Raw genomic sequence first — 18499 nt, 5'->3', positions numbered from 1 at the left:
TCTGTTCGCAGAGTTGAATGTGTCCAGCTTCAAACCTAAATTTTGACTTTCTAGAATAATTCATCCTATCTATGCCAACAGGGGTAACATCCATCAGCCCTTTAAGAGCTGTAGTTCTGGTGGAAAGTGGGTGAGGGGGGCTGCCAGAAGTGTCAGACACAAGACAGATTTTAGTCTCATTCCCTCTTTGAAATGATCACAGCAAACCTCAATTGGTAGTCCCTCCTCTCCGCCTCCTGCCCCCAGTTGGCTGGGGCAGAGGAGTAAAGAGGTGAGGAGAAGCTAGGAACAAAGCTACAATAAACTTTAAGTGATCCACTAACTCAAGACAATTTTGGCAAACCCTTTTCTCCCTGTTACAGTGCAAATCCTGGTATAATTGATGGTGGTGGCTTCACCATGCCATCACAATATTGCTGTGTCACATTAGGGCTGTGGTGGAATGCCTGATACCAGCTGCGGTTGTTTGGTCAATGATGCCTCTGATAGAAACCTCCCCTCCCCAGGAAGCATCTGCCTTTAGCAAAGCACACTCAGATCTAAATGCACAGAAGAGTGTTAGGACACAGGAAGGGGTGGGACAGAGCTTGTAGTGCAAAAAGAGAGGCAGTTTGATTAAGGGGCTTCCACTGCTTTCAGACTGCTCTAAAACCCACAGGCAAGGCAAGATGCTCTCACAGTGACATTGCACAACAGGCTTGACACAGACTCTGGGACAGAAGAGGAAGGAGAACCAGCCAGGCCACGTCTCTCGGAGTAATTGTCTCAAAACTACCGGGAGGGTCAACGGGCTCCTCTGACCTGCTACCAAGTCTCCCCATCCATATCCTAAATATAGTTAAGGATCAGATAAGCCCATCAGATTGCAAGGTCTTTAAGGCCCAGGGATATCTTCATACTTCAACTGCAGTTAGCACAAGTGGGTCTGTCCCATGAAAGCTCATCACCTAATAAATCATTTTGTTAGTCTTTGAAGTGGTACATGACTGCTGTTTGTTTTGTACAATACAGACTAACAGGGCTACCTCTGTTCCTAAAGAGGGGAGAGAGTAAAACAAACAATTAAATAAAAGCTAATTATGACTGCCCACTCACAACTTTACTCATGCAGTCTCAGCAGGGGGTGAGAAGCAGCAGCAAGAAATGAGGATCAAATCAAGAAGGATAAGACCCAGTGCCTGGGTCCAGCTCTCTGTTCTCTAATACCAATGAAACCATTTCTAACAAACCACTTAACTCGAATGGGCAAGTGAGACCCCTGCTGGACTATGACATTATAACGCCTGCTTACAGAAGAAGGCATTTAACAAAACAGCACCACAGAAAAGTAAAACTTTTATTTGAAGAATTCTGTAATACAACCCTCAGGTCCTAAGAGATCGATCACGTTTTCCATCTGATAAAAATTTAACTTCAGTATTTATCCTCTTACACCATTCCTTACAGAATGGATGCATAGTCCCGTATTCCGTGATGGCAACTTCACACAAGGAGCTGCTGAAAGGTTGCACGTTACCGTGGTCTGACAAAGCCAGCTGCTGCATCACAGACACACAACAGCTCCTGCTCCTCATTGTTCCAGAGACAAGCTTGTGACCCAAGGTGCTAAATGCGCCCTGCTAGGCTCCTGCCTGCAGTCCATGTTCAGCTTACTGTGTGGGTAGCAACTGTCCCCTTGCTTGTCTTGCAGTCTCTTTAGCCAGGGCGTACAGTCAAAGGCTCTCTGCTATACCTGGTCACAGGGATTGCCTACACTAGCTGCCAGAACTTTGGCGGGTGCTAGAGCTTCAGCTGTCCGTGGAGCCTGTTTTGGAAGGCGAATGGGGACGTAGACATTTGAAGCACAGTGTTCCTTGAGGTATTCACCCCCTTTTTCTTCATAATCTTTTCTGGTTATCCAGCCTTCTTCACGGTTCACATATTCCAGAGCCCAGTCCCTAGCTCCATACCAAGCATCAAGTACGGGATTGGACGCCAACTGAACCTACGCAGCAGAAGGCACAATGAAGAGGTCCATCAGTGTGGTGAACCTTGACAACAAGGAACTCTGGGAGAAAGCAGCCCTTGAACTTAGTTCACCATCAAGTCTACATACTGCACAACATTACATAAATTATAGGGTTACTATTTGTTACTATTCAACATGTCAGGCACAACATATATTATGTTTAAGACTTTCAGACAATCCCATTTAATGCCCTGAAAGTAAGGGGGAAATCAAAGGATTGTTCTTTGGTCCCTGAAGACAAAATCCCAGTGGTTTCGGTGGACCTCTTCATTATGTACATCAAAAATCCCACCACAGGACACACAACATGCAGAAGCCCCAGGTTAGACCAGTAGGTGGTGATGCAGCACAGATTAAGTGCATCAGCAGAAACATCTGGTAGCACAGGACTAGAACACCAAAGAGGAACTGCTGATTCAGAGTAAGGAGTGCTGTACTGGAGAAGCTGCTCTGAACTGACATTGCCTTTCACTGTCAATACCCAGCACGACCACTGATTCAAGAGCCATCAATGTTAAAATGAAGAATTTATGGCAGAGGCATCTACAGTGTGAACCACATCTTACTGGGAAGAGCATCGTGTAGGTATCTCCTTTCCCATATATGATCACATAATATTCTCACAGCAGCAACAATAACTGCTTTTGTAAGGAAAACTACTTATAGGGTGCTTAGTTTTTACTTGGTAGCTTTTTTTTTTTTTTTTTTTTTTTTGAAGAGTTGTCAGCAGAAAACCAGAACAGACAGCAAAATGCAACTAGTCAGCTTTCTAGAACTGCCACTTGACGTACTGACTGCAGTGACCCTGTATTTAATATGACTGAATAGCTGGGAACCTACTGGTTGTGTTCCAAGCACTTAACTCTCACTCTTCGAGGACTTGTCTTTATTACCAGCCAGATCAATGGGGTAGTGATCAATCCCCCAAGGGCTGATGTATCATGTCTAGTACAAACACGATAAACCAACTGCTGATCGCTCTCCCACCGACTCCGGTTTGCCTCCTCAATGAGATTTGCAAAGGGAGTCAACAGGATAGCATCTCCTGTTGATGCATCGCAGCAGAGACACAGTGGTAAGGAGATATAAGTATGCTGACTTCGACTACGCTGTTCATGTAAAGTTGCTTAACTTAAATCGATCTTCTTCCATACGGAAAATCAGCCCCAAGAGCCAACATACAGCTGCATGAGGACACATGGCACTTGGGAATAGCAATGTAACCATGCTGGATTGAATGTCAGCTCACTGCTGGCTGGACAGGTCAGATGGGAAAGCAGGGACCAGAGAGGTTGCCAGGTAGAAAAAAAGAGACTGTGTCAAGGGATCACAGAGTGAAGAAACGAACACCAAAAGCTGGTGCTATGCTGCTGTGAGGACGCTGGCAACCCCAAATTCACCTTCAGCTATGTACAACCAAACTACATGGAGCATAACAGCTAATAAGAGGATTACATGATTAGAAGAATGCCACCAAATGGTAGGTGATATACCAAAAAATAGCGAGTGGTATTCAATGGTAATTCTTATTACTACTGCCAAAAACACAGCTGCAGCCTGTTTTCTGACTGGTCATATGAAGGCCAGATTGCAAAACAACAAATCTGAAACTAACGGACTGTGATTACATCAGTCATTTACACTGTCTATAAGCCAATCTTCTATTTAAGAAGTAATTCCAGGTTGTGGGAAAAGCTGTGAAAGTTGGTTTGAGATGGGTAGGAAGAATCTAAGTCTCACTATAAAAATGTACAGGAGGCCTGGATTTCGCCATACACTCTTCCTACACAAGTGGTGTGCGCTTCCCCTGCTCCCCTCCCATTAACTGACTACACAGTGAGTCCGTGCATTTCCACAGCCAATACTGCACCTGAAAAGATGACTGGAATGGCCTCATTTCAAGTAGCTCCTTCTGGATTCTGGCTTTCAGTCCAGGATACATTGTATTTCCACCAGAGAGGAAGACATTCTGGACAAGCTTAGCTTGTTGCTCCTTGGGATACCTGGAGGAAGAAAACCAATGCTTCAACTTTGGGAGCATCATACTGCCATGAATGAATAGCTATGGAGAACACAGCCGCCTCAGCATCACATGAGATTTCATTGGATATAAGCAGACAGTCCTTGCTCCTTAAATACAGGAAACCAAATATCAGCCCCAATTGTGGTGGACAGCCAGAAGTTTGCTGAGGTGGTAGGCCACATCGCAACAACAGTTCCTGTGCTGGTTGCCATGTTACAATTAGAATCCCCCATTGCCAGAATTCTGTTTATAGTGATTTCAATTTACAGTCCTTTCTGTAGGCCTGGAGCTTCTCTCATTATTTTTCTAGTCCTACATTTGTTGAGTGACTCAATGCTGATAAAAACAAATTATAGCTCTGGGCAGGTGGGCATCCAGTTAGTGGCGCTCTACCCTGATTTGCAAGCTCTTGGGCCTATCCAGTCCTGACCTACACCAGATTGTAGTGTCACAGTTCAGATGCCAACAATAACCCTTATTAGGAAGTTCTATCTACTTAGGTTAGCGCAGGACTGTTACTCAGGTCACTTCTGATTCAATCCAGATTTGCAACAGAACACGAAGGCTACATAGTTAATCCATGGTGTTCCAAGGCTAGCAGAAGAGGATTTGAATAACTGTGCTGTCAAGGAAGCTGCTAGTTTGAGCCACCCTGTGACAGCTGAAACCCAAAACTAAGATGAGGATTTTCATAGGGGTTTAAGGAAGTTAGATGTCCTGAGTTAATTCCATTTCCACAACATGAAGATCACTCACCTGTCCAGGACATACTGCATGGTTTCTGCTATCCCAGCCTGCTCTTCTCCAATCAGAGAGGGTTGGAAGAGAATTTCTGGAACCCTGATTCTCTCCGTACCAAGAAAAAGCTGGTGGTACTCTGCCAGGTTAAACACGGGCTTTAAATAGAAAACATTTAATATTACCTATAAATAAAATTACTTTTGTTTGCTCCTCCTGCATATTTCGCATGTGTGTTGCGGGACCTGATTACAATACACCAGTCCCCCAGCAGATCACACACACAGCTGGAACTGGCAGCATTGATAGAACTAATCTGTTTTTACCTGTGTTCCTACAGGGCAATAGGCCTCGGGCCTTGCAGGTCTTTAGAACATGTTCATTACAGTTGAATCATGACTCGCTTCCACTTACGCAAGGTCAAAGTGGGCAGGGTTACCATATCTGACCTTTCAAAGAAAGGGACACCTCTGAGAGGGAGTGTATCTGTAGCTACCAACTTCTTCCCTCAGTCCCCCAGCTCGCTTCCCACCACCCATAGATCCTGGCAGCCTGCAACTGTTCACAGCCGCTGGGCCAGCTCCCTGCAGCTCTCTGCCCCCTGCTGGCCTCAGGTCCCCATGGCTGCCTACTGGCCCCCTGTTGGCTGCTGGTCCTGCCTTCCTGCAGCTTCCCTCCACTCGCCAGCCCTCTGTGCCTCTCCGCCACCAGTGTGTCTTGGCAGCCAGCAGCTGACAGCAGGCACAGGCTTCCAGGACCTGCAGGCAGCAGGGAGCCCAGGCCAGTAGCTGACAGCAGGCGCAGGCTGCCAGGGCCTGTGTGCTGCTGGATGAGAGGTGCTGCCGGATAACAGAATTCCTGTTAGAGAGGTAGAACCTGTATAACAAACATTAATACAATGTGAGCTGGTAGATACTGATACACTTCCTCTCAGGGATGTCCTCTTTTTCACATGGTAGCCGTAAAAGTGTGCTTAGTCACGTTGGGGGACTACAGTGTTAGAGTCATAGATTTTAAGCACTGAAGGGATGACCAGATAATTTATTCTGATCTCCTGGATATCACAAGCCACCAACAGCATCCGGCACAAAACCCCAACGACTGAAATTAAACATAGGTATTACAGCCCTCAGAAGACTAAATTATTATGTGCACAGGCAGAGAATAGGATGGACAGAGGCACACCAAGCTTGAGGCTCCTACGGGGCAGGGAATTAAGTGAGGTATGTTCTAATTATCCTGGTAAGAGACCTGCATCCCACGCTGAAGATGGCCACCTGCCTTCCCCAAACAGGCCATATATAGCAATCAGTTAGACTTGAAGCACGTGAGCAAGAATGAGCCAGCCAAGCACCTGAGAAAAAGGCTGCTCTGCACCATCTCAGTGCACCGGCTATCCCCACCCAAGATCCCAACTGTGGCCACCTCTGATGCTTCAGAGGAAGGAGACAAAAAGAACCCAGAATGAACTGGAGGAATCTGGGGGAGGAGGAGTCCCTTCCTGACCCTTGCAGGTAACTGACTGAAGCATGAGATTTTAGGATCATCAGATAAACTAGAAGGAACCCTTCAAGGCACAATCAATGTTGTAATCCATGACAACTAGATGCTTTGTTTCCCTTTCTGTTTCCTACTGTTCCAGCAGATTGCTATTTAACCAACTACATGTAGCAAGTGGGTTTAATCACCATGCTTTCAGTACACTTAAAATCCAGTTTTGAACAAGCCAGGTTGTAACATGATTTGGTCAGTCAGTGGGGGCAGGACCAAATCATGCTATGCAGCCAGGTTTCAGCCTGCATGTCTCCTAGACCTTTTTCTCATGGTGTATACAATTTGAGCTCCAAGGCATTATTAGCTGCCCATACTTTTAAACAACTGAGTCACATAGGCCTGTCCTATGCAAGGTTAAAAGTCACATTACTTTATTAAAACCTCCCTTTTCTGTACTTGTTCTCTTGTTGTTGCAGCAGTAGACAAGGCTAATGCAGACAAGAACCTTGTAGAGACATAAGATGGGGCTGCATTCCAGTTTGTTATGACTGGGTTTATCCCCAATCCATGCTACTAAGCCAGATTATACTGTACAGGTCAGGCAAGCAAGGTTGTTTGCTCTTTGTAGATACAGCTCAAGTCCCAGTAACAGAGATTTGTTAGCTCCAATCACCTGCAAATATGATTGTTGCCAGCACAGTTCTAGAGCTTTTCTCCGCACCAACATTGATACTTTTTCTGATGAAGCTGTTAGCAGAACGGTGCTATAGACCAGCACCTGATGTAGGCAAACAGCCTGTTTGCCATGTTTTATACAAGTTGAACGTCTCTCATCTGGCACCCCCAGGAGCTGACCCATGACGAAGGAGAGAATTTGCTGGACCATGGGAGAACAATACTGTCTAGCAGCATTACCAACACTTCTGCTGCATACTGGGCTCTTAGACACTTAGGAGTAAATTACAGCTAAGTAACAGCACAGAGCCAGGACTGGTGGCTCTAAACAAACTTTATGGGACCACAGGAAACTTAGCCAGACAGCCACTTATTATGGGTGTGGCCAAATAAAATCATGCCAGATTACAGATGTTGCCAGATGAGCATAGCAAACTAGCATGTTAGGGGAAAAAAACATGCCTACATTGTTTAGCGGAAAAACTAAGAACCCTGCTAGCAAAAGCTACCCTGACATACTGTCCTAGCTAGCACATTTGTGTTTTTAGTGTGGACAGAGTTAAGCTGGTAGCAAGAAGCCCAGTCAGCTGAAATGCTAGCAGCCAAGCCTTGCCTGCACGAAAGATGCCTTCATGGAAAAATCACATTCAAGCCTCTGGCAATGTATCAAGCTGACAGTAAGAGGACAACCGTCAACTTTATTTTCCGAACATTTAATATTCCTTTCTAAAACCCTTTGTTTAGAAAAGTCTCTCACAAGCTGTAGAACGTTTTTCCTCACTAATTTTCATCTTTGAGAGAACAAAAAAATCCCAAATATCTTGTTTTCATTTAATTTCTTGGCTGCACACCAGTTTCAAATCAGTCTGTTGAAACATACAAAGTTCTAGTACTCCTTGATTACTTAAGTACTGTGTCAGAGACAAACAATAAGTTTCAAAGCATGATTATACTTTTTGAATGAGTATAGGCACCTATATGAGCTAGGCAAAAATTGCCAGAGCCATCAATCCTCAAATACCAGAATAGAACTGATCAACTGGGGTTGGGAAGAAATTCCCTCCATAGTACAAGGCTCTAAGGGACAATGAAACTTTCTCTGATGTATCCAGGATTGGCTGCTGCTGAAAGAGGATAACAGACCAGCTGGACAATTGGTCTCTACTATCAGCGCAAGCCCCATGAAGCAAGGAACAAAAGAGTCAAACCTCCACTGTGGTAACCGGCTTCTCAATTTCAGGCTGTTCCTCAGCAAACAAAGGCTCAAACTCAGGAATGCTTTCTACATCCTCCAGGGACTGTTCACTGCCCAAAGGGTCCAGGTCCAGAGTCTGGAAAAAGAAACCAAGAGCATCAATTATTTTAGTGCCCTTGAGCTAGGTGCCTAACAAGCCACGATTCTGATGAAATAATGGCTTGTTAGCATGATCCTGCCCTGTTGCCTGACCCGTCATCTCTGAAATATGCTTACACAAGAATTGAAAATTTTCATGTGCTGAATACAAACCCAAATCAGGGAACAAATTAAAAAAAGAAAGACTGAAAAACACCACACACGGGATAAATTCCATAAAACTAACTACTGGGTCAAGATGCCAACTCACACGTTAAGCCTCCCATTCAACACAGACTGATCGCCTGCCTGCCCCCCCTGCCCCCGAATTAATCCTTTACAAGCAAATGTTGAGACTAGCTAAACCCTATATTAAATCTGACTAAAATAGATTTTTAAGATGGTTAAAATCTGAGGCATTTCCAGTACTTCTACCTGCTCTGTAATTACCACAATTCCTCACCTTGTTTGTGTGGGGCTGGAAAATAAACACTTACTGGCTACATAGCTACCACAACTCTTGGACTTGCTTATTTTCACACAAGCAACAGCCTGTGTGCACGCTGTGCCAAAACTGCCACAAGGATAGGAATTTTGGTCATACCGCCAAAGCTCTGGGCAGAGCAATGACATGTTTAGCTATGACCCCACAGCACAGGGCAAGATTCTGAGAGTAATTTTTAAAATGACCTTATTTACTTCTACAACAAACAGTAATATGGGTTTTGGGTTTGCTGTGGAGGACCTGGCTTTGCCTGTTGTACACCAAACAGGCTATTTTAAAACACCGAGCAAACAAAGGGGGAAAAGTTAAGTTTGAAATGGTCTGAGTATGTTAAATTCCCTCATACCCTTTTTTCAAGTGGGAAGGAATCTTAAAACAGAAAAAAGTCTCACTCAAAATTTTAAATGTCACCCCATGTTTTGGAGTTATTTTTAGATAGCTGCTGTTAGCTGAAGGTCTGTTAAAGATTTTGGGTTCTTTTTCAAGAGAAAGGAAAAACTTCCCAAGAGAAGACAAAATGTAGCAAAAGATAGAAGAATGTGGATTGATTGCTGGCCTGTTTATCCACTGCTTTTAGTTTAGTATTCATTGAGTTAGGTTATGATTAACTAATGTTCTATATACTCCTACGTTAATCAGAATTTATGTACAGGATTATAAATTTATAAAACTGATCAACATTTAGAGAAACTAGATAGTAAACATTAAGTCAGACAAGCTGAAACACGAGATGCCTGTAGGCTGAGGTCTGCAAGACTGAGCTTAGCTATTTTAGGCCTGGGATACAAGACATGACAGCATATATTAGTGCCTGGAAAATAACCCAATGCCCTAAGATTATGGGAAAAGAGGTGCCAACAGGTAATATACAGACAGTATCATTGAGAAAGTTAAATATACATAATAAAATACGGTTACCACAATATGTGCTTTTAACGTGTTGTAACTGCAATCTACAGAGCCTATATAAAATTCAGGGTCCCTTGTGTTTCCAGGGAACATAGGCTAATAAGAGTGAGAGGCACAATGCTGTCGTGTACATGTGCAGAATGTAGGTATGGACAGAATCACAGCATACAGGCAGGTACCTAGAGAGCTTCCTATGGGAAACTTCAGCAGGAACCAGTCCTTTACTGACAATCATTCCATGCAAGGGCCAACAGACAAACGTTCACCTTGTCCAACATAGCAGGTCTATCACAGTCAAAGCATGGTACACTCATCTATGCTCTAACTTTTCTGATTTTACTGGCCACTTTAATAAAGCTATTGAAAGACAGGTGCTCTTGTAATCCTACATGTGACTTGCCAATGTATCCTGCATTCCCACAGACTCCAGACCGAGAACAGAGATAACTCTGCTGAACTTGAGACTGCAGCCGCTAGAGCCGAACCTGGGGAAGCATTATAAAAGTTAAGTAAATTAAAAGACAACACTAGCCACAGTCACACTTTGTGGCATACAATGTCATTAGCCACTTCTGAATTCTGGATTTTTTTCCCCCTTAGGCTAGACAATCCCTTCACGTCGATCTTTCTGAGCACCTGTTGGGAGTGATTGCTCCCCTCCACAGTCTATTTTATCATCCAATAAGCTCCACCCTTGGCAGAATTAATGATGAAACATGGACTGTGAAGAGTTCAGTACGTTAATGACACCCCACTCTACATCTCCATTGTGTCTAGCCTGTGCAGCTCCCTCAAATGCAGATCTCTGATGAGGACTAGCTGGCTGAGATTCACTATGGACAGGTCTGAGAAAGTTAGTGGGTCATGGAATGTCACCCAGAGGAATCAGTGAAGCTACTACTAGTACCCCTGCCTAAGTGAGTGCAGCCACCAGGTGCACCATCTCTCTGTTAGTAGAGTCTGGATTGATCTTGGGTGTGCACATAAGAATGACAGTCAAAAATCACTTTTACATCCCACACGGTGATAAGAGTGAGACTCTTTTCTGTGATGCAGGGACCGGGCCACAAATTTTCCATGTCTCAATCACCTCAACATCTGATTGCTGGGGAATTTCTGGGGAGAATATAAGTTACCAGTTTTGACCTGTACAGCCCTAAATGGTTTGGTTACTTGGATCTGTGTCCAGGCCAGAAGCCAGAGTAGAGATCAAGAAAGGTGCCTGAGATGGAGCACACTCAATACCAATAAGCAGGTGGTACAAGATGCTCTGTAACATCCCCTTTACTTTTGGAACTCGGGCCATGCCTTGGTCCAAAATATCTCAGATTTGTTAACCTGTCAGATATGGTGTAAGACCCAATAATTTAGGCATGAGTGGAGAGGCCTGACTTATGTCTGTTGATGTACATTTATTTGTAAAGTGGGATGAGCAGGCCATGCTGACGGTAGTTTGGAAATGAATTATGTGAAGATGCCCAGAACATGGGATGGCAGCTTTTCCTCATATTTCGTAATTATAATTATTCCTAAATTTGTTATGGATATGTTGGGCTGGATGTTTTGCAGGAGGTGAGAAGCTGATGCTACGTGCTAGTTAGAACGTGTTGAAAAAAGGGAAGGAGAACATTTATCCCTTCTGACTAGCGTTGCCTCAATCTCAGTTAAGGTACTTGCTCCTTCCCTCACCCTCTTAAGCGACTGGAAAACATATGTATCCCATGTTCTACTAAGTTTGAGTGTTCAGATGGCCAATCTTATTTTTTGCGCTGGAGTATAAATGTAAACAGGCGCCCAAGAGATGTGGGGGGGTACCGAATGTTGTAAGAGTTCTTAATTTCAGGCACAGCTAGCTCCAGACCTTTCTATAGTGAGATGGGAAGAGGAACAGCTGTGGGGAAGAGGAGCAGTAGGCAGATCAACAGAGGGTTCCAGTTTGCTAAAGGAAAGAGCTGTTCAGTTCTAAGGATAATCTAGAGAATGGAGCTACCTCCACGATATGCAGTTGTCAACCGCTTACATGCAGGAACAGAAGTAACCTGGCTTCAGTATCATACCTCTGGCTTGCTATCGACAACATCCACCTCAATGCTGACTTCTGCCTGCAGGATCTTCTGCTTGGTTTGTTCAATGGCCAGACTCAGTTTGTTGATGTATGACTGCAGCTCCTCAGTGGAGTCCATGTTCAGCTCAACCAAAGCTTTGTGAAACTGATCCATCTGACCATCCTCCAGCAGTTCCTGCAGAGAGATCCCACCATTAAGTAGCTAGGGTTGCCAAAACTGCAGGACAGTTAGAAATGCAACATTTCCTCTTGGCTATTTTAGGTAACGCATAATTCCATCTATTGCAAAAGCCTTAAAAGGGAAACTGCTAAGTCTTCAATGTACTGTATGCAAAAGAGTACCATTCAGCATCTGGAGATAGGTCACTAGGGATTTGAGAGCAGTACCCTCCACCCCTAAACATACAGCAAACTCATCTTCCATGACTACCTGCACATAGAGCAACCTGTCCAGCCTCTCTTGGTCAAGCTGCAGTTTCTCCTCCCGCCGCCGTGCGTTCAGCTCTTGGAGCCTCCGTAGCTGCTGCTGCCGCCTCTCCTGCTTCTCCTCCGTTGTCAGGGTGCTACTGAGGAGTTTACTGGAGAAAGGCAGCTGCATCTTATGCACATTGCTCTCATAGTACTCTGGAGACCTCCACTTCTGAAGCTCTGTGGGAATATTTCGAAAACAAGTAGTCCATTTGCCAGGCTGACATTTTATTTTGTCCATAACCCAGTCTGCAATTCCCTATATTAAAGAACATGGTAAAGAGTAGCAATCTAATTTGGGATGCTTCCCTACTACCTAGCCAGTAAGCATTCCCTGTTAGCTGCCCCCTCAAAGGAGCGCATACCAAATATGAGAACATGAGGCTGCACACTCAGTTCAAGTGTCCCCCAGTCTGTCTCACTGTACCCTGATCTCCAGAATACGAACAGCATGAATTAGATGGGTAGAAAACAGAGCCCTAATTCATCCTTAAAGCTCTTCTGCCCAGGCTGCATGTCTCCCTGTATTTCCACAGCCCCATGCAGCCTCTTTTACTGCACAGGATTTTATTGTATAAAATATATATAAATAAAATTCTTCAAGTATACATCCTTTGAATTTATCCTTCTTTGGAAAATGCCTAGAGTGATTTCTATCTTAGCTTCTGTATTTTAGGATTTTTTTCAGGCACAGAATCTTCCAGATTTGTTCTCTGAAATGCTAGTAGCTTAAGATGATAGAAATGTATTTTGGATACATGGGAACTAGCGAATGAACCAAATCAGACATGGAAATGAAACTGGAGTCATCTATCTTCACCCAATCCTATCAATAAAAAAAAAAAAAGGATAAAAATTGATTTTTAAAATTTACCTATCTGAAATAATCCCAAGTAGTAGTAACAGCAGGATTTTGAATTAATAATAAGATGTTCTAAAAAGACCACATGATTTTTATCTTGATAAACATTTTAAATGTTCTCTATTTTATGGACACTCTTTTATGGACCACAATGAAACTTCTGTCCCACATGTTCTACAACCTGGACTAATGGCGAGAAACCCAGGATGATTTAAGTACTTGTATCTATGATTTGAGTGTGTATCTATGATTTTCCTTTATATATATGAAGATTGCCAGAGTCTCAGTAAAATGATAATTCTCTCTATCTGAAAATGAGGTAGAGGACAAGATTAATCTTGAATTAAAATTGTGTGGTTATGATTACACTCAGCCTTACCCTCGATATAATCTTCTGCAATATAGCTGTGTTCATGCAGTATTTCCTCCATGCGGCTGAGAGTGATGGCAGCAAAATGCCCAGGATATTTCAGCTGCAGAAGGCGCTGAAGATACACAGCTGCCTGGCATCCACCGAGATTGATACGTTTACAGTTTTTAGCATCCAACCTAACACAACACAAAAAGACAGACACATGAAATGGGAGAAGAGCAGAACTTCACTGAATAAAACACCTGTTTTAAAGTCACAAGGGAAGTAATACTGATTATAAATAAGTAGGCAAACACAAAGAAGATCCAAAACCTTTGGTACCAACTATAGGAGATACCAAAATGCATTGTAAGTCTCTCTCTCATTCGCAAAAAGCCTCTGCTATAAAAGTTGTTTTGGTTTCAGACATTTTTGGGAGATCAGGGTGAAAGGGATAGCACAGAAGAATTGGCCTTACAGAGGAAAAATATCAAAGGAGATAGTCAGAAATTTCCTGTACCCACTGAAACCTGGAAATCTCATCAGAGCAAAACATTTATAAAACAATAGTACTTAAAACAGGTCCAGCCTCACAGTTTCATCGACATAAGAAAAAGCGGGAGGGAAATACTGGCAAGGGGAAAAATTGATTAAGAAATGCTTAAATATAAAATTTGTAGGTTATTAACAATTGAGCATGGAACACAACATTAACATCAGTGTGCAATGCTGAATTCATGTCACCAGTAATTCTTGACCTTTCCAAATTACAGTACACCTTTCAAGGAGTCTGATTTGGCTAATGCACTTGCAAACTTTGAAAACTGTGATCCCACTAGGAGTTGCAACCGCCACACTGAGAAACAGTGATCTGAAAGAATTGAGTATCCCCCTCTGCAATCCCCAGGGGTAAGTGCACCCCTGGTTGAAAACCAATGGACTAGACTTCTTTGTGAAAGACTATATGTCTGGCTATTCTGGCTAGCAAAAGCAATTTTTTCCTTACATTGTGGAGTAAAATGACTGCTAGGGAAAGCCCTTTTCCCTGCACAGCATCACACAACTGGCCCCATGCACCGTGCAAAGAAAGTCTGCCTTTCCTGAAAGCACTGAGTATAGACCACAGGAACATTAACGGCATAAACTGCACTAACTGCACAAAGCTTCATCAGATGCGTGCATCTGATGAAGCAGGTCTTTCCCACGACAGCGTATGCTCCAAAATATCTGTTAGTCTATAAGATGCCACAGGACTTTCTGTTGTTCTCAAAGATACAGACTAACATGGCTACCTCTCTGATAACTGCACAAAGGACACTGAAATGCATGAATGAATGGTCTGAGCAATATGGCAAAGCCTAGGTGAGGGCTCCACAAGTCTGACCCAGTCTTTCTGATTCTCTCTCTAAACCAGTGGTTTTCAAGGTTTTTTTCTGATAACCTAGTTGAAGAAAATTGTTGATGTCAGTGACCCAACATAATTATATTGTTTGACTAGAGTGCGGGCTCTGGGATGGGTTGGGCATGAGAGATTTAGAGTACAAGAGAGTGTGCGGAGTGGGGGAGTGAGGGCTTCATCTGGGGATGTGGGCTCTGGGGTGGGGCCCAGGGGTGAAGTGCTTGGGGCGCAGAAAGGGGTTCCAAGCTGGGAGGTAGAGCAAAGGGGGTTAAGGGAGCCAAAGGAGACTTCAGGCTGGGATACAAGGATGGGTTACAAGGAGGGCGTAGGCTCCATCTGGGTGTGTTGATGCTGGAGTCGGTCCAGGAATGAGATGTTTGTGATGCAGAAGGTTGAAACAGCTCTCTGCACTGCTCTTGACCACAGGCACGGGCCTCCCTCAGCTCCCACTGGCTACTTCCTGAACAATGGGAGCGTGGAGTCGGTGCTTGGGGCAGAAGCTGTACACAGAGACCCATAGTTCCCCCACCTAGGGTCAGACCTCATTAGCCACTTCCAGGGTGCAGTGTGGTGTCAGCACAGACAACCTGCCTTAGCGCCCCTGTTGCTCAGCCAACAGCAAGGCAACCCAGTGCCAGATACTCTACAACTCAAAGAATAACATGTTTAAACAGTTATATTAAAAACAACATATGCACCTTTCATGTTGTATCTGGTATTTTACCAGTAGAAATATTCTCTTGCTCCTTTATTTATGGATTTACACACTTTAACAATAAAGACATGTACTATGTGTATTCTCCAGAAACTACACTTCACCCCAGAATTCAAGTGCAGTAAACCCGCGATATGCTCAATTTTGACTTATGCTTAACTTGTGCTTAACTCGTGTTAATGCAAGTCAAAATTGTGGCGTTCCCAGCAACTGGGGAGTGCAGCTGCTCTGCCAGTTCCCTGTTCCAGCCCCCAGCTTGGGGAAGCAGGGGGACAGACAACTATGGTAGCATGGCTTCTCCCAGCTGGGAGAAGCTGGGGGACAGACAGCCACGGTAATGTGGCTTCTTCCAGCTGGGAAAAAGCTGTGCTTGGCTCACAGAGTGGCAGGAAGCTGGGAACCAGGCAGCAGCCTGGTTTTCAGCTCCCTTCCTGCTGGGAGCCAGGAAACTGACCAGCACTGGTCAGTTTCCTTGTTCAAGAAGTGGAGGGGAGCTGGGAAACTGACCAGGGGTGGTGCCTTAGTCAGTTTCCTGGCTCTCCCCCAGCTGCAGGGGAAATTTGACTTACACAAGGGTTGTGAGAACGCAACCTCTGTTTAAGTTGAGGGTCTACTGTATATGAGAGGCCAGATCTCCAAATCTTGTTAATGGAAGGTTGACCACACCCATCTTCACTGGTCTTTAATATACATTTGAGCCCGCAGATCATTCAAGTTCCAGCATCTGCCTGGAACAAGTTTCACCAAGAGAATCTGCTATATATACTGCCTATGCTTCTGCATACAAAATAAGAGCTGCTGTATATCACTTTACAGAAACCTGTAGCCACCTGTTCTAGAGTGTCACTCACCTGCCTTCCAAGACTGGCAAAATGTGTGTGCACTGATAACCAGAAGAAACTATCAGACTGCTGCAAGGCCAGTGCTGCTTCCTGTTGTGGTACAAGCTATACAAACTGTCCACGCCATATGAAACCTTTGGGACCTGGTAACATTCAAACAGGAGCTCCGACATCATTTGCCTCGAATACAGAGGATTGCATACTGCTTCTGTTAAAACGATTGGATGGTCAACACAACCCTGGAGCAGAGCCACAGGACAGAAAAGATAATAAGAAAATGATGATGTTCATGGGATCAACACATACTTGACAAAACAGTCTTTTCTCATCTCTAGTTATTTAGCATATGGGGAAATGAAATGTACGTTTACTGATTATCTGCATAAATCTTTTTTTAGTCACCCTAAGCCCTACATAAGGCACATAATGAAAATATTTATACATACCAGCAATAGCTCTGAGCAAGACAGTACAATGACTACTATATAATAAGAAAACAAAACAACAGTCATGTAGCACTTTAAAGACTAACAAAATAATTCATTAGGTGATGAACTTTTGTGGGGCAGACCCACTTCTTCAGCTCTGGAGATAGTGCTGTCCAGTATGTGCAGCACTACCTTCAGATCTGAAGAAGTGCGTCTGAGGCAAAAAGCTCATCACCTAATAAATTATTTTGTTGGTCTTTAAAGTGCTACATGACTGCTTTTTTGTTTTGTTAAGATACAGACTAACACAGCTACCTTTCTGTTACTACATAAGTAAAAATTAAATGACACAGCAGTAAAAATGCTTTAGCTCCGTCTACGCTATAAATTCTACTACTACTACTTCAACTAGTAGTGAATCATGAGCTGGATCCTAATTTTAGGAAGAAAAGGAAAATTAGTAAAGCGCATAAGTGACTTAGAAGCCCAACTGCCATGTCCAAAATGGATTTAGGTACTTCAGAGCCTAAGTCTCACTGGGTGTGGGATACAGGCTCCTTTGAAAGCTTTACCCAAGGCTTAAAAGGGACAGAGTTTTGTACACAATACGGTAAAGGGCTGTAAAAACCTGAACTCCTAATGCTGCCTGGTATGTAAGACAGACAACTAGGGACACCCAGTCAGCCAGCTCCTCCAACCTCTCCGCTAGAGGCTGCTTTTACATAACTGTTCTCAACCAAGACCCCGCGACGAGAACTCTGCGGAGCCCCCTGGAAGTCAGCGTCCGGCTCCCAGCGCGCTTCTCACGGCGGGGGGACTCCACCGCTGACAACACGGGGCATAAGCAGAGCCCAGGCCACTAACGGGGCAACTCGACGTGCCTCGGGATTTCCTACCGTGGGACACGCCGTGTTCCCTCCCCAGGCCCCTTCACCCCTCCTGCAGCGTTTCCTCGGAACTCCCCCATTTCCCCATCACCGCTCGCCCACAAACAATTCCACCCCGGCGCCGACCTACCGCTCCCGCCTCCCTTCTGCCCCCCCCGCACCCCCCAGTCCTTGTCCCCCACCGCCCGGCCCACTCTTCCACCGCCCCGCCCCTGCTCTCCCGCTGCGCCCCTCTCCCGGCCCCCAGCACCTGCGAGGCGACGCCCAGCCGCTGGAAGACGTGGTCGAAGAGCAGTTCCTGCAGCTCCAGCTGCACCGGCACGTTGCGGTCGAAGGGCGAGCGGAGGAGCCAGCGCAGCGGCTCGGGGCTGCCCAGGTCGTTGCCCACCTGGGTCTCGGCGCCAGCCCCGCCCCGGGCCCCGCGGCTACGGGCCGCCAGCGAGCGGAAGCAGAGCAGCGGCTCTCCGGGCACGTCGGGGTCCGAGCAGGCCCAGCCGGCCCGCGCCTGGAAGGAGCCGTTGTCGATCACCAGCGGCACCGGCTGCGGCGTGCGCACGGCCGGGCTGGGCCCCAGCACCGGGTCCGGCCGCCAGCGGGCGTCGCGGAACTGGAACACCCGGCCCGCCGCCATCCCGGGCCACCGCCGCACTCCCTCCGGCCGGCACCCGGAGCCCGGCGCCAGCGTTCCGGCCGGGGGCGGGGCCTGCAGCGGCCTCGGGGAGGGACCGGGGGCAGGAGGCGGGTATAGCAGCTGGTAGCCGCCCCGAGGGTCTAACTGCTGTCCTGTGGGCTCCCC

The 18499-nt window shown here is 45.4% G+C and overlaps 1 protein-coding gene across 1 annotated transcript; it reads right to left on the bottom strand.

The window, feature by feature from the left end:
- Positions 1 to 1318: 1318 nt before the first annotated feature.
- ACTR5 (actin related protein 5) lies at positions 1319 to 18377 on the bottom strand. Its single transcript, XM_075011591.1, has 9 exons — positions 17954 to 18377; positions 16398 to 16627; positions 13460 to 13629; positions 12181 to 12398; positions 11743 to 11925; positions 8147 to 8269; positions 4788 to 4927; positions 3879 to 4011; positions 1319 to 1984 (listed from the first exon to the last, which is right to left on the bottom strand). The coding sequence occupies exons 1-9, from the start codon at positions 18332 to 18334 to the stop codon at positions 1727 to 1729; spliced, it is 1836 nt and encodes a 611-aa protein (XP_074867692.1). The 5' UTR covers positions 18335 to 18377; the 3' UTR covers positions 1319 to 1726.
- Positions 18378 to 18499: the final 122 nt, after the last annotated feature.

This window comes from Carettochelys insculpta, chromosome 17 (assembly GCF_033958435.1).
Source record: "Carettochelys insculpta isolate YL-2023 chromosome 17, ASM3395843v1, whole genome shotgun sequence".
Classification (NCBI taxonomy): domain Eukaryota; kingdom Metazoa; phylum Chordata; order Testudines; family Carettochelyidae; genus Carettochelys; species Carettochelys insculpta.
This window is presented reverse-complemented; position numbering and strand designations above follow the sequence as displayed.